The 15,664-nt window shown below is 43.4% G+C and overlaps 6 protein-coding genes across 7 annotated transcripts; 4 read left to right on the plus strand and 2 right to left on the minus strand.

The window, feature by feature from the left end:
• Positions 1-238: 238 nt before the first annotated feature.
• On the plus strand, positions 239-7,820 carry Sptz (Spastizin). The gene is given in 7 exon segments (XM_068300229.1): positions 239-618; positions 675-2,468; positions 2,520-3,389; positions 3,391-5,496; positions 5,559-5,796; positions 5,856-7,053; positions 7,118-7,820. Coding segments are annotated over 7 exon segments (6,726 nt in total). The 5' UTR covers positions 239-537; the 3' UTR covers positions 7,557-7,820.
• Positions 7,821-7,861: 41 nt separating this feature from the next.
• On the plus strand, positions 7,862-8,663 carry Dtd (D-aminoacyl-tRNA deacylase). Of its 2 annotated transcripts, none has more exons than XM_068299100.1 (4): positions 7,862-7,895; positions 8,082-8,172; positions 8,228-8,463; positions 8,520-8,663. In XM_068299100.1, exons 1-4 carry the CDS (start codon positions 7,883-7,885, stop codon positions 8,615-8,617), a joined length of 438 nt encoding a protein of 145 aa, XP_068155201.1. In that variant the 5' UTR covers positions 7,862-7,882; the 3' UTR covers positions 8,618-8,663. The 2 variants fall into 2 exon arrangements, with proteins under 2 accessions (XP_068155201.1, XP_068155200.1); XM_068299099.1 differs by having other exon boundaries at positions 7,865-8,000.
• RpL24-like (ribosomal protein L24-like) lies at positions 8,656-9,723 on the minus strand. The gene is made up of 3 exons (XM_068299098.1): positions 9,580-9,723; positions 9,281-9,477; positions 8,656-9,222 (listed from the first exon to the last, which is right to left on the minus strand). Exons 2-3 carry the CDS (start codon positions 9,359-9,361, stop codon positions 8,728-8,730), a joined length of 576 nt encoding a protein of 191 aa, XP_068155199.1. The 5' UTR covers positions 9,362-9,477; positions 9,580-9,723; the 3' UTR covers positions 8,656-8,727.
• A 2-nt stretch (positions 9,724-9,725) lies between these two features.
• On the plus strand, positions 9,726-11,442 carry LOC137583908 (apyrase). The gene is made up of 2 exons (XM_068299096.1): positions 9,726-10,771; positions 10,831-11,442. The coding sequence occupies exons 1-2, from the start codon at positions 9,816-9,818 to the stop codon at positions 11,126-11,128; spliced, it is 1,254 nt and encodes a 417-aa protein (XP_068155197.1). The 5' UTR covers positions 9,726-9,815; the 3' UTR covers positions 11,129-11,442.
• Positions 11,105-13,480, minus strand: Exd2 (Exonuclease 3'-5' domain-containing 2). The gene is made up of 2 exons (XM_068299094.1): positions 13,134-13,480; positions 11,105-13,078 (listed from the first exon to the last, which is right to left on the minus strand). Exons 1-2 carry the CDS (start codon positions 13,352-13,354, stop codon positions 11,500-11,502), a joined length of 1,800 nt encoding a protein of 599 aa, XP_068155195.1. The 5' UTR covers positions 13,355-13,480; the 3' UTR covers positions 11,105-11,499.
• On the plus strand, positions 13,478-15,206 carry LOC137583909 (solute carrier family 35 member G1). Its single transcript, XM_068299097.1, has 2 exons — positions 13,478-13,729; positions 13,788-15,206. The coding sequence occupies exon 2, from the start codon at positions 13,848-13,850 to the stop codon at positions 14,898-14,900; it is 1,053 nt and encodes a 350-aa protein (XP_068155198.1). The 5' UTR covers positions 13,478-13,729; positions 13,788-13,847; the 3' UTR covers positions 14,901-15,206.
• Positions 15,207-15,664: the final 458 nt, after the last annotated feature.

Here is a 15,664-nt window from a genome sequence, read left to right on the forward strand (position 1 = left end):
GCGGTAACTTTAAATTTCCCAGCGTAATTTTAGTAAAATTTGATTTACTAATATATTCCAATATATTTTAACGATTCAAGAAAATATCGAAAACGAACATCAGTTTCATCCATTTCGACCGTTACATTTTACGGGATTCATGCAAATTCAAAAAAACTTGTTACACTTCACAACACTAACATTTATCGAATGTATATCGATTGCGGATTCACCCCCTGCCACACACAACTCCCGACCAGCTGAGACCGTAATCAGAAACATTTTGATTATTTTGTTTCTGGCTTTCCACTGTGATTGAAGGCGACCACCGTCCACCAGAAAAAGATCAAAAAGACTGTGAACTGCGGCCGGCAGAAGGAGGGGAACGGTATTAATATGCGGGTGTCGGTTATCACAGACACAAACAGTAAAAACAAAACGATCAGACCAGGAGACAATCGCTACACAAAGCCCATTGTACTCTGTACGTGAAGGTTTATTTAGCTAATCGGCAGTCAGTCGGTGCAATGAACTAAGCTGGACTTGACGTCGAAACGGATGATGGAGATGGCGAATCACGAGGATTATCTGCGCCAGCTGCTGGAACTGCTGCCATTAACAGAGCAGCAAATATTCCAGGTGACAAGAAGCCATTTGTATTTTATTTAGTTTTATTAACTTTTTGTTTTTTGCAGTGTTTTATCAAATGTGTCACAGGTTGCAGAGAAGAAGTAACTGCCGAGGGATCTTTGAAAAGTTATTCAGATCGCCTTCAATCCCTTCTTATATCTACGCCTTATCCTACTCTCCTTGTGCTAAATCACATCCTACCTAACGCCAAGTATAAAGTGGGTCGCATCATCACGCTGGCTATTCAGCAAATTCTAGAGGACCATGAGTCGACCTCGTCGCAGTCATCGTTATCGGATTTCTATTGTGTGTTGGTGAATTTGCCTCAGAGCATACTCGATGAGGCGCACTCTTTGCAACATCGCCTTGTGAATCGTCTGTTGAGTCACAATAATCAGCCGGAAGAGCGTCTAATGCTGGCCTTGTTGGCCCGGCCGGATGACAGCATGCTGGACGAGGTGTTACGCATACAAGAGCAGATGGAATTGCGGATGCCAGTGCCACCCACAAAGGAAATAGTCCTGTGGCTTGCTCATAACCGACGGGAGCATTTTGTGCCTAAATTATCCAAGCAATTGAAATCCTATGGAGCTCTCGAGGATCGCACTCTTAGAAATACATTACTAATATTGAAGCTGGCCAATGAGTTCGCCCAGGGCATGCAGACCATTGACGAGTTGGCCGTTTTGGACTTACCATTAGGAGGCTTCGATGTGACAACTGTGCCACAGGATGATCTGCAGCAAGTACTTGGTTTTTTCTATGCCGATTTTCAACGTTTATCCGTCATGCTGGAGTTCTTCCGAAACCAGGAGGACCTTAGTAAAGTAATCAAAGTGGAGCAGTTGCTCCGGGCACCGGGAGTGCTCTCACTTATATACGATTACGGTATTGTCTGTGATAGTGAGAAGTTATTTTGTCTCATCGAAGATACCTACAAATGGCAGAAGCTGACTCCAGCTCTGAAATGTTTGCATCATCAAGAAATTGAAACGCTAAGTTACTACACGGCACTGAGTCATGTCTATAACTTGATATTGGAACAAGATAAATCTAAATCCATGATGTCACTCTCTGCCCAGTTGCGACAAATTCATCAATTGGGCACACTGTGCTCTCTGCTGGAGGATATCTTTCAAATGGTCTTCCTGCGCTGGGAGCAACTGGATCAAAGAACAGCGATGCGACACAGCAAACAGGACTACGACGAGGAGGAGGACGACGAGGGCGATGACAATGCTGACGTCATTCCGTCTCATCAAGTCAATCACAGGCGACGTTGTGGTTTCATATGCCGGGCCATTACCCTCCAGTCTCTTTTCACATTCCTTAAGAGTTTTGTCACCAAGAAACTTCATTCTCAAGATTACAAGTGCTCGACTGAACAGACGAGATTCCAACGTCTGGTGGATTCGATAAGCGAAACACTTTGGAAGCTAGGTGTTCTGCAGAAGATTGACGAATCTTTGACAAAAAGCACTCCACTTTTAAGCTGCCACCTAGAACTGGAGCTGCAATTGGTCCAAATGCATTGTAATGTCAAGGAGAAGGCTTCTAGCGATGATGAAAGCCGTGAGCGGAATCATGCATCCAGTTTAAATCGCCGTAAATCTCGCAAACAGCGAAGGGCAGCGAGTTTCAGTGGTGCCAAAACCGTACCAGACGCAGCTCCCACCCTGGAGCAGTGTCGAGCGCGTGCCCAGCTAATGACCAAAAATCGGGAAACTTCAGATAATTGTGCCGCAGTTCAGATTACCGAACATCGCTCAATAATTCCCAAAATGCTATGTACTCCCGAGCAACTGGCCATAATGGCCCTGGCTCTAAAGAATTTCACTGATGTCAAGGCCATTATAGAGGTAAGTGTGGAGTGGAATGGAAGCAGACTCTAATTTTTCTTATTTTCACAGATCTTTCACCTGGAGCAGGGCCAACTATCTCGTGAGCTGCAATTTATGGAGCAGCAGCAATTAATAAAACAGAAACTAGCTACCATCTATGCCAATTATCAGGCATTGGAAATCAAAGGTCAATCGCGTGACAACACCACAGTGGAGCAAATCAAGGATGTGGCGGCCAAGGGATTTGAATTGTCAAAGATTATAAGCGTCGTGGATAATTTCTCTCAGGCTCAAAAACTACAGCAAAGCGAAGAGCTAAAAAATCTTCTCCAGCGTCATGTTGTCAATAGGCAATACAGTTTTCTCCAACAATTCGAGGAACGCAATCTAAATGCAATAATCATTTGCGATTTGATTGTGAATCTCAAATTTAATAGGGAGATCACCAGTAATCTGCTCTTGGTAATCCGTCGACAGCAACAACAGAAGCAGAAGGTGAAACAATCGGGAGATGGAGAGAGTGGCAATGCCAATCCGGAAATTGGAGCCATGCATCTTCTGCAAAATCTTTGTGAATGCATGCGCCTTCTGGAACGAGCTGGTCGACAGCCCGGACTCAACAAACTGCTCTACAAACAAACTTACCCACTGAGACCCACTGCTCTGGCTTTGCAATTGCAACGCGAAGCAGCCTTTGGAACGCTGTACAAAAAGGCGTCATCGGAGTATGTCCATTGCAAGGAGCTGCGTTCTCATGGGACTCTCTTTCAACAGCTTCGTTCGCGCCACAATTATTTTTTGCGTTTCTATGGATACATGCAACAATTGACACGACTGCTGCAGCTTAGAGATCCCAATTTGGAGTATCACAACACGCGTCTACTCCAACACAATCCAATTGAAGTTATCGGTGATTTAATCTATGATGACGATATAACTCCCCCTAGAGATTGAGTCGAATGTGGCGGCTCTGCATTTGAACCTGGTTCATGTCATTTCGCTAAACATTTGTCCGCAACTCGGGAGAGAAGGTCTTCCCAAAAGAAGTTCCCGATTGGTATCACCGCAGAAGCAGGAAACTATCCACAACTACATAGTCCAGCACAATCAGCTATTGGCCCAGCTGCTTCTCTCAGTGCAGAAGGGGGAACTGCAAAGGGGGTCGTGCGATTTAAATTTCTCGTGTCTGGCCCAGCTAATGGAATTGCCTGAAATGGACATTTTGGCGTGTATGCACGAAGGTAATAGAGTCCTGGCGTCATTAGGCGCCTACAATGTCGACATTAAGAGCCTAGAGCACCTTGTGTCCGATCGAGAAGTAGAGCTGCGAATATTACTGCTGGGAATATGTGGTCAAGGGGAATCAATCAGACAGCGCATAGATTATCTCATCCGACACCTTGTCGAAAATACAGGATTCACAAAGGATTCACGAATTATTCAGCTTGTCGTTCATATGTTTGATCTGGGCGAACGAGCTCGACTACTGAGCGACTTTTTTACAAAGATTACAAGCAGCCAGTTGGCCAAGGAACTAATCGAACGCACTCTGAAACACAGAGATGCGAATTTAAAAATTCCGGATGCACTGCGTCGCCGCCTGGAAAGCACTTTACCTGATATAACCATATATGCAAAGGTATCCTCAATACTGCAGTTTGAGAGTTGGCCGCAGGCATACGATTTTGGGCGACAGACTCCAAATGTGATCTTCGAGCAGCTGCTCCAGCGTCAACACTACGAGCTGTGCCTCCAGTGGTGCCGTGTCATAAATTTAGCGCGATCCACTGGTCAGCAGAAAACTTGTCAACTTATCTTGTTAGATGCCCTACTGGTATTGCGCGATGACGAGGATGTTGATGGCCATTTGCTGGAAATTGTGGAATTGTTTCCTCCGTCCATAATGTTGAATTTCCTGGACACGCACAAGGATAAATTTAACTCTTTGTCACTGCTACAATGGGTTATTAACTATCTGGAGATGCATGCACGTGATCCACGTCCCTATCGCAACTATCAGCTGTCACTAGAGCTGTTGCGTCAAGTAACCATAGAGGAGAGGCATCAATTTTGGCCTTTAATGCGTTGTCCTTTGCTCATTTTTGAGCAACTGGTTATGAACTCGCGTTTTGAATTGCTTGCAAAATTATTGGAAACGGCTCGGGCCAAGATCGATGCGACAAAGCCGAGTGGACCATGTCCGTACTGTTTTGAGAAATTTGGACATGCGTACGGTGTATATACCAAAACTCCTGATACCAAATTGCGATTTCAACTGGGACAGACACCTACGGAAGCTTTTATGCTGCTTAATTTCAACTCCTATCAACAGGATCATTGTATAACCCACGAATGCTTGGATCTCTTGCTTAGAATCTATGCCAGCAAAGCGCTGGACTGTCGCATTGCCAATGTACGTGGAGCCTCTGAGCCAAGCTCTATGCTTACCGATGTCCAGAACTCGCTGGATTCCCTGTGCGGGGCCTTTGTTGTGCCCAAACAGGCACCGCATCGAGACCAGTGGATTCCCGACGAGCAAGCCACCCATTGCATGTGTTGTCGTCGGGCGGCCTTCACCATGCTAATGCGAAGGCATCACTGTCGACGCTGTGGCCGTGTGGTCTGCTATGCATGCTCCAGTCAGCGCATCCGCATTCCGGAGTTGTATGATGAAGTGGAGGTTAGAGTCTGCATTGATTGCTGGGGAGCAAGTGGAAGAGCCGTGGAGTCGCCAGACGCTATGGAACCTTTAGTGCCCTTCGATGAGTCTGCCAATTTGCGAAAATCCTATTCCATCGAGTACTACAAATGGCGACTAAGTGGGGTAATCACTCATGATAAAATGTTGCGAGAGGAGTTTTCCTATGAGCATGCCCCCAGTGTAGCCCTAAGCCTTTCCATTTTACGGCATCATAAAAACGAACGGCATTGCGCCGAACTGTTGCTCTACCACTGCCGTAACCTGGAGAAGCTTATGGTGCCCAATCCAGAGGTCGACTACGAACTGGTGGCCAAAATGATTAATTGCTTGGCGTCAGCCGGAAAGGTAAGGAGAAAAATTTGATCCAGAAATTCTCAAGTAAAATGTAATGGAAATTGTTTTTATAGTTTGAAAACATACAAACGCATTCAGAGATTATTATGTCCGTAGTCCAGCAGGGCTGCGAGTCTCTAATCCCAGCGAGTCCGTTAGATGATGATAATCTGCGTAAGTTAGCAGACGCACTGGTGGAAGCAGAACACTGGACCCTGGCTCTTGAGGTGCATCTAAAGTGCGGCTTCGCTACCACTGGTGTAATGGCAGCACATGGTTTGGCGTGTCTTCGTGCCGGTTGCTACGATGCGGGTAGGTGTGGGACTTGGATTAATTGTTAACCTGTTTATAGAACGCATCTTCTTCTGCAGCTCGCGAGAAGTTCATCCATTGCATGACACGTTTGTCCAGTGAGCAGCTTAATGCTTCCCTCTACAGGAATATATTTGAAACTAGTACTGAGGAGACAATACTTCTACCTAAGAGGCGTCCAAATCGTGGCCCCCCATTGCTGCAGGAAATTCTAAAATTAATTGCTTCTTTGCCGCAAACTCAGACCCAACCAGAAACAGTGCAACGAGCCTCGCTGATCCGCAACTTAAGTAGCTCTTCGGTCTCGGTTTTCTCTCGTCGCCGTGAGCCCAATGTGCAGCATCTATCGCTTCAGGAGCCAGCACTGAATGTGATGAACTCTTTGGCTAGTCTAAAGAACATTTCGCGTGGCATTTACGGGGCAAGGAGTCAAGAGGATATCAGGAATCGACGGCAATCGCGCTTCTTTGAAGAATCTATGCACTATGTCCTAACCTATGGGAGCCATGCGGATATACTGCAGTTGCTTATGCAGCACGAGGAATTGCGAGCTGCTTTACGCTATTGGCAGCAACAACAATTGGATCCAAATCTATTTATTCAGCACATCTTCCTGGTGGCATTAGTTCAGGGACGTCTGCCTGCTATGGTACAGGATCTGCAGCAATTGGATGATAGACAAATGAACGCCTGGCGATTGCCTTTGCTTCAAACGTGCCGCCATCTGGAACAGCAGCAACAATTGAACTCACTGTATCAATTGCAGCTACTTCTCAATGATCCCATACGAGCCAGCATGACTTGTGTCAAGTTCTATGCCCTGAATTGTGAGAATTTCCAGAGACTGCACGCCAATTCCCAACATTTGTTGTCTGCGCAAATGCATTTACAGGGCGAGCTGGATTTATCCCAATGGGAGCACTTGCAGCATGAACAGGGACGACGATCTAGTATTGCCAACTCGAAAGTCGCTGGCGGCACATGCTTTGCCATGCAAATGGATGCTCGTGCTCTAAATGGTCACATAAATACCATACGTCGGCAGATGGAAGTAACCAAATTTCTAAGTCGATGTGAACAAGATCAACCGAGTAGAGAATCGCTTTACACTCTAAAAATTTTGAAACAAATTCGCCTGGATACAAGTCAAGGAACATTGCCCACACTCTTTGAGGGAGCCACGGCTAGGGTTCACTTGTGCATTCTGGTATTGCTCTGTGGCAAGAACATAGAGGAGGGATTCGGCTTAGCTTATGGGTAAGTACAACCAATAAATAAATAAAGATGGTTAAATAGCTTTTTCATCGGTTTTCAATCACAGAATATTGCAGGATTATAAATTGGTACCAATTAAGGTATTTGGAGCAACAGCCAAAAACCTAGCAAGAAATGAACGTCTAAATGAGGTGGAGCGTCTGCTCGACTGTATTGCCAGTAATAATGGTGGTCCTGGTTCATCTACGGAATGCGATGAGATCATTTCGATTGCTATCAATGCGGCTGTCAATACTCATCTGCCAGAGATAAAGCTGATTTTGGAAAGACTAATCAAACGAATAGCAAGTGTAGAGCTGCGAATATCCTCTTTTATTTATTTGGGCCAATTAAAGTCCGCATATTTACTGGCTCACAAACATGAGCGGTTATTAGATATCCGCAAGATACTGCGACAGGCCGAACTGACCAATCAGATCCACATCAAGAAGTTGTGCGAAAGGAAACTTCAAATTCAAAATAATTTAAAGCCGTCGGCGCTGTGATAACATCTCTTCCATATCCCAAACAAATTATTATTCTTGGAATTATTATTCTCTTTGTTAACATTTTAGGTCAATCTTTTTTTTAATCGTTCCAAGTTTATGTCGAACGTAAGTATTTACCCGGGACTCTGCTCAAACTCTGCTCTCAAGACATGTACCACATACATATATATATTTATATTTTTTATCAACTGTATTCTAATGTTAATGTTTATTAAATGAATATATTTTTTATTAAAATTGTAATTTATACAAGTCAAAAAACTGTTTTAATTCAAAATCTCTTTTTGTTGACCAACACTAATCAGTTGACTGATGCAGACATTATGCCACACTGCCGTATGTAGCTTATTAAATTTAATAAAATTTTGTTTTTAAATTTGTAACATACATATTTACATATGCGAGCTGTGATACAAAGAGTAAAGGCCGCTCAGGTCACGGGTAAAGGCTAAATAACGCTGCAGTCCTCAGGGAGATCTATTGATAGCTCCTTGCCGTTTATTTGGTATTTGTTTTTTTTAGTAACGGGGGACTTGGTGTCCTCCATTGGATCCGGTTTGTGCGTACTTGTGGGACTGAAGACCAGCGATACCAAAGCAGATGTGGAATACATGTGGGTATCGATCAGAATAATCCCATTTCTATGTTAACGTCCTTATCTACTGCAGGGTACGCAAGATTTTGGCACTTCGCTTGTTTGAGGACGAGGCCGGCAAACGATGGCAAAAATCAGCCAAAGACCTGGACTTAGAGATTCTTTGTGTGTCCCAGTTTACTCTCTATAATAGACTAAAGGGTAACAAGCCAGATTTTTCAGCTGCCATGAAGGGTGACGAAGCCCAAGAGCTCTATAAGCATTTTCTTGACCGGTTAAAGCTATCCTATGATTCCAGCAAAATAAAAGGTAATTAAAGATTTTAATGTCAATAATTACAAAATGTAAACTAATCATTATCTAAGATGGAATATTTGGTGCCTATATGCAAGTACATATTCAAAACGATGGCCCAGTAACTATAGATCTAGAGTCTCCGGATAAGGAGCATGTGGATAAATAAAATACATTTTTATACCAAAATATAATAAAATCGACATATGTATGTATATTCTGTACTTTATTTAGCAACTTAAAAACTATTTACATCTGTTCAGAAAATTATATTTCTGCTTAAGCTTCTAACATCTCCAAATCATTTATGTCCATGCCTTCTTCGAGTTTCCTCTCCAATTCGCGCGCATCCACATAAGTGATCTTCTCCTCAGGCAGATCCTCTTCCATTAGGGCTGCCTCTTCTGCCTCCTCCTTGGCTCGACGCTCTTTAAGGCCCGCGGCTGGCGAACGGATCAATGACATATTGCGTTGTACATCCTTGACATCCATTTGAATCTCAATCTGGCGGCCCTTGCGCAGACGCTCCATGACAAAGTGCTTCTCGCGACGTTCCTTGATCTCGGTGACCTTTTTAATGGCAACCAGAGCCTTCTGCCAAGTCTCGCGGCTATACTTGATGGGCACATTACGACGTTTCTCAAACTCAAAGCTGGGATCGATGGCCAGCTCCTTGCCTGCCGCCTTGCGATGCGCTTTGGTCCAGCCTACCTTGCGTGGGTTCTTCTTGCGTTTGAACGCTTTGTGACATTTTCCCCGGCAAAATTTGAATATCTATGGAATATGGTTGCCATTTACACCCTGTGCAGATTTAAAGTTGTATCGAACTTACCTTGCAATCATTTCTCACAAACTGCACACCATGGCCGGGATATATTTTGCTTGAGCAAAAGTAGCACGTTTCGATACGCATGTTTCACAACTACGTTTCCTTGTCTTGGGTTCAAGGATGCCTGGGTACCCTTAGGTACCAAGGGATTCTTTTGGGCACTTGATGGTAGTTGGGGGTTATGTTCTAACACCAATCAGCTGTATATCAAAATTAAAAGAGTTTTGGGTACTTTAATGCTTCTGTTTAAGTTTCTAAGCGTTTTGAATGTCTAAAAAATCGCGTGGTTTATTTTCTTTTACCTTATCTTTTTTACAAACTGTGTGCGACACGTGCGTGCTGGTGGATGTTGTTTTTTGTACGCAGAATGTTTTGCAACACTATTAACCACAATTAAACAACACTGATCGGGCTATTGCCACCACTGCAAGGCAACAGCTGATCAATCACCGTGAGTGTCAGGGGCAGAGTCACCCTGTTCTAATCCAAATACTCTAGACATAAACGGACACATCACAGCATTTGTCTCTGGTTAGAAATGCAAAGCCCGACGTTCGCGTCGTACAGGGATTTGGAGCAATCTCCACGAGCCATGTATATGCGTGACTGGCGGTCAGCCATACGAACGCCCACCTATCGGATCGGGAATCGAACGGTTCGATTTAACTACCATTTTGCACTGTTGGTTTTTGGCGTTGTGGCTCTGGTTTTGCTGTTTTACTATGCCCGCCAGGGCTCGAGATCCTCATCGGAAGGCTACTGGCTGCGACAAAGTTATACGGATGCCAAGAGTCTGGACATTAGATATAATGTGGGATACAATGCCACCTATCCATTGACGTCGCCAATTGCTTTACACGGTGGCGTTATCAATTTTCGCATTGCCATGATTGCAGATCTAGATACCAACTCCAAGGTGGTCAAGGCCGATGGTAGCGCAACGTGGCGAAGTTATTTAAAGAAAGGCTATCTAACATATACGGTTTCGAAGAGCGAGATACAAGTAAAGTGGGATGACGGAGCACCTACGTCACTAGAGTCGGCTTTTTCATTGAAGGGACGTGGCATGGAGTTGTCCGAATTGGTGACTTTCAATGGTCGCCTGCTTAGTTTCGACGATCGCACTGGACTGATTTACGAGATGATCAACGACAAGCCCATTCCATGGGTGATTCTCTTGGATGGTGATGGACACAGCGCAAAAGGCTTTAAATCAGAGTGGGCAACGGTGAAGCAACAAACGCTCTACGTCGGCTCCATGGGAAAGGAGTGGACCACTAGCATGGGTGACTTTGAGAACTATAATCCCATGTATGTGAAAGCAATAAGTCCTACAGGAGAAGTGAGATCCCTTAATTGGGCAGAAAACTTTAAACGACTCAGGTTGGAATCGTATCAGATCACATGGCCGGGCTATATGATTCACGAAAGCGGGGCATGGTCGGAGGTGCATAAGCGCTGGTTCTTTCTACCTCGTCGGTGTTCCCGTGAGAAGTAAGTACATATTTATATTATTAATGTGTTATAGTCGTAATTGAATTCTTTCACTCCAGATATAACGAAACTCGAGATGAGCACATGGGCTGTAATCTTCTAGTGTCGGCCGATGAGAATTTCTACAGTATCGAGACGATAAAACTAGATTCGGAAAATACTTCACCCACACATGGCTTCTCTAGCTTTAAGTTTTTGCCGGGCACTGATGATAGCATCATTATTGCTTTAAAATCAGAAGAGCTCAATGGCAAGACTTCCACCTTCATTACAGCCTTCAACTTGAGTGGGAAAACCCTGCTGCGCGAGACGAGAATCGAAACGGATTACAAATACGAGGGTTTCGAATTTATTTAGTTGCTCATTGGATTCCATCTCCTCGATTCTGTACATAATGTATCAATATCTCGTAGATTATTAAGATCTATAGGTTAGTGGATCAGAATGAAGCTCGATTTGCCATTTTTGTCTTTAGAAATTTTAGAAAGACAAAAAATACTAAATTAAATCCGAAGCGACCGAAATAGCACAAATTCGAAGTTTAAATTATGCATAGAATATTTCAAAGTATATATGTATATGTAAACTTATGTATAAATTTATGTATTTATATTAATTTTTAAATAAAACAGTATCATAAGTACGTACGAAACTCAGTACAAAATTATTAAGGCACTTGAGCGTTTTTTTTTTTTTTTTTTTGTAATTTATAAATATTTAACATTTCACTAAGGATTTGGATTAAGTTTTGAACCTATATTGGCCTTGGCTTCAAGTCCAGCTACCAGTAAATCAGCATTGTCGACTCTTCCCTCACTAGCACGGACTTCGAGGCGATCTGCATTATGATTGACATTCCATAAATAGGGCAGAAATTTGGGTTGCATGGTGAGAAGGAAATGCTCTCGCCAGATGCGTTCCAATTCAATGAGACCGCCAAACTTATCGCGATACATTTGTACTACCTTTTCCCCATGCTGGCAGTAGTCGTCATTCTCCACCCGATAGTCAATGTTAGCAGCTTCCTTTAGCAGCTCATCGGTGATCTCATTGCAATCTTTGTAGTAATCCAACAGTATTTGATGCATTTCAGCCTTTCTTGCTGGAGGAATTTTTTCGCTTTGGTAGGTTAAAGCCTTACCAGCAGATTTTACACTTCTTAAAATCGGATCCTCGTGGTATTTCACCATGCCATCGCCATGCTTGAATGGAGCGTCACATTTGGTGGCTAATTTGGTGCGTACACGTAAATCGGAAACATTGCTCAACTGATGGCAAGTGGGACACAACAAGAGCACATCGTGCGACGTATGCGTCTTCATGACTATCGGGAAATGTCTGCGATATTCTCGTGGGACAACATTCTTCCGTATATAGGCATCTCGCCGGCCACAAACCACACACTGATTCTCCTTGGGGGTCTGATAGTACCGACCTACCTCCCCAACAGCCCTTCCAGCTGGTTCAAAGTTTAGTCTGACTGTGAAAGTTTCCCCAGGAATATGGGTGCCCAAATTTTGATTCAGATACCAGGATGCTTTACGCCGATCAATGGTACACAAAAGTTCGCCATCCGGTGCCTGCAAGAGGCAGTTGTCATAAAAAGCTTTCGACTGTGTTCCTAGTTTGCGGCAGTATTGCCTGTCCGGTACCAGTATCTTTTTCGGTTTTGATTTGGCTGTCATTGGAGATGAGGAGGACACAGTGCATCCGCTTGCATTGGATGAAGAGAGGCCTATTGAGAAGCCTTTGGTAAAATCCACATCAAGGAATGGTTGAATTTTCGGCAACCAGTCCTTGCTTGTTAGAGGGCGAATGTCCCAAAACGCACGTGGTTCCAAATCTCGACATAACTTTTGAAATATAGCGACAGCAGCCAAAGCATCGTTGGCAGCGTAATTCAATTGAACCTCTTCCAGCTGTTTGGCCTCCCAATTGGAGCAGGCCAGTCGCCAGTTTTTATCCAGAGCGAAATTCAAATGAGTATGGGAGAGCCTGCCCAGTCCCTCCGCTTTGTGACCTGCCATAACGGCCAGGAACCGTAAATCCAATGTACTGGCAACGCCCACTCCATAATCGTGGGACAGCTTCATAGCATCGGCTTGCGGTGCAACGCCTACTTTGACAATAGCGTCGTCTTCAAGTAGCTCTCGTAGGTCTTTAGGAATTTGCTTCATGCAGCACAGGCGGAAAAGGGCGCACAATCCTCTATGGGAACTGAGCTGGAGGAGGGCAACTGGTCGCCGGCTACCACCCACTGTGATCCATTCACAGTCGAATCCCAAGACTTGCAAACTTTGGCATTGGCTGTGGGTGATAATCATAAAAGTGACATTGTATCGCAGACCTTGACGCAGCTCACCTTTTGAGCTCTTTTATGATTTTCTGAGTTGCCGCATCTTGCGAAGTGGTGAGGACTTCTATCTGCTTGAAAGGAATCGGATTACTGGCACCGGGAAGGAAAATACGGCGCCGCACTTGTCCAATTAGAGAGTATCTGTGACGCACAAGAACATAGACTAGGCCTACGCTGGCTGCGAGAATTGCCCACTTTTTAACTGTCGTCGTGCTACTTCCATTCATTTCATTAGTGTATGAATTATAAATAATTTCGATACGACAGCAAAGTTCAATAATTATCGAATTAGTATCGATTATTATTATTTTATTATCGTCTAAAAAATAGTCATGTTGATAAGCGCTGAAATGCTTTTTCGTGTTGAAAAACGGATGCAGAAAAATAACGGCCCATTTATAAATGCAAAGAAATGAAAATATCAAATAGAAAATAATGAGAATATATCAAGTCCTATGAACCGGGTAAAAGAACCTTATGTTTCAGTGAAGGTAAAGTGCGAAAAGGGCAAAATTAAAGGGACGTAGCTTTTCGATTTACCCCGCAACCGCGGACCAAAAATAGACCAGCCGATACGGTGAAAATTGATTTTTCCAAATCAAGTAAGCGACAAAACAATAACAAGACTTTTAATTTTTAAAAAAATTTACTTCTTTCCAGAATGCTAGATCGCTGGTAATACAATTATTATATAGTTCAGAGACATCAGTTTAAAACAAAATGTCTGAGAATTTGGAGCTGCATCAGTTTCAGGAGGGGACACAATCCAACGACAAGTCTAATCGATGGCTGGAACGCTTAAAAATGCGCCTAAACTGTCCATACTTGGGTATTATTTTGGCCACGCTATCCTCACTATTCTTTTCGCTGTGCTCAGTGATAGTTAAGGGGCTCGTGGACGTAAATCCTATGGAGTTAGCCTCCTTTCGGTTTGTAGGCGTTCTGCTGCCCACAATTCCCATCTTGATTTACACCAAACAACCGGTTTTCCCAGAGGGAAAGCGCGTCATACTGCTGCTACGCTGTTTTATGGGAACCACTGGACTTATGCTAAGTTTCTATGCTTTCCGGCATATGCCACTTGCCGATGCCAGTGTAATTATTTTCTCCACACCAGTGTTTGTGGCCATTTTTGCGCGAGTCTTTCTCAAGGAGCCTTGCACGCTCTTCAATGTGGTCACTATTAATATGACCCTTCTGGGCGTTGTCCTGATCACCCGCCCACCGTTGATCTTTGGAAGTGCGGCTCCTACACTAGATAGCGAAAACGAAAAGTATTCGGATAAGACTTACGATATTTGGGGACCAGTTGCTGCGATATCATCGACGCTGTTTGGAGCCAACGTCTATATACTGCTGCGGGCCCTAAAAAATTTACACTTTTCCGTGATCATGACGAATTTTGGAGCTATTGCTTTGGTCTACACATTCATCGTTTGCGTTGCAATCGGCGCCGTCTGTTGGCCCAGTTGTGGACGTGATCGATGGCTAGTTGTCATCTTAGGAATCTTCAGTTTTCTTGGCCAAATTTTACTAACGTTGTCGCTGCAAGTGGAGCAAGCTGGTCCCGTGGCCATTGCACGCTGTGCAGATATTGTGTTCGCCTTCGTTTGGCAAATGATGTTCTTCGGCGAGACCCCGACTGGATATTCCCTGTTTGGGGCTCTCATGGTGGTCAGCTCGGTCATTCTGACAGCACTCAAAAAATGGGCCATGACTTTGCCACGTGAATCGACGCTGCGGAAGCGATTGCGGGTCATCCTACTAGAGTAAAAAGGAGGATAATGGGGAACGAGAGCAGCTAAATTGCCGGATGAAAATGTTTAAGATAAGTTCGCGGTTTCTCTCACACACACGTCGTGTTTACACATCGGTACTAACTAAATTAAATTTAATATCAAATATTGAGCATTTTTCGGGAGTTAATGCTCAACAAACAGTTCATTCTAATAGACTTAGTATACTTACTCGATGCTCAGTATACTTATAGAATTACTAGAATTTCCCAAGATCCATGATTACCATACAAAAATATACATAAATAAACACAAATACTACATACATTATACAGTTTTCAAAGATCAAGCGTGATAGCCATTTGCATATTAAACTAAAATACTCATAATCTACCGTTTAGTTTAGCCAAATTCATCAATTTGTTGTTTTGTACATTGTTATACATGCTTAAAATACAATAAAATAATCTTACAATTTCATTAATGAAAACTAGATTGAAATCTATTCAACTATTTGAATTTGGCGCCAACATTTCCAGCTGATTCCAATGTTCCAGCATGTATCTAGAAGTCACTTTTTCTGTTTACTTCCCAACTAAACTTTGTTTAATGATTTAATGGAGCAAAATTAACAGAAATTTTATATCCGTTACTAATTTTTTTTATTCCAATCTAGTTAAAGGAATATTTTAGCGAAATACGTGCCAAGTGTATTAACATTTTTGTAATTTCCCGCTTCCATTCCACTGTTCCTTATTGAGGTGAAACATCTGTTTGTGTCAAGGTAGCGTCGTTGATAAA

This window comes from Drosophila tropicalis, unplaced genomic scaffold (assembly GCF_018151085.1).
Source record: "Drosophila tropicalis isolate 14030-0801.00 unplaced genomic scaffold, ASM1815108v1 contig_878, whole genome shotgun sequence".
NCBI classification, from domain to species: domain Eukaryota; kingdom Metazoa; phylum Arthropoda; class Insecta; order Diptera; family Drosophilidae; genus Drosophila; species Drosophila tropicalis.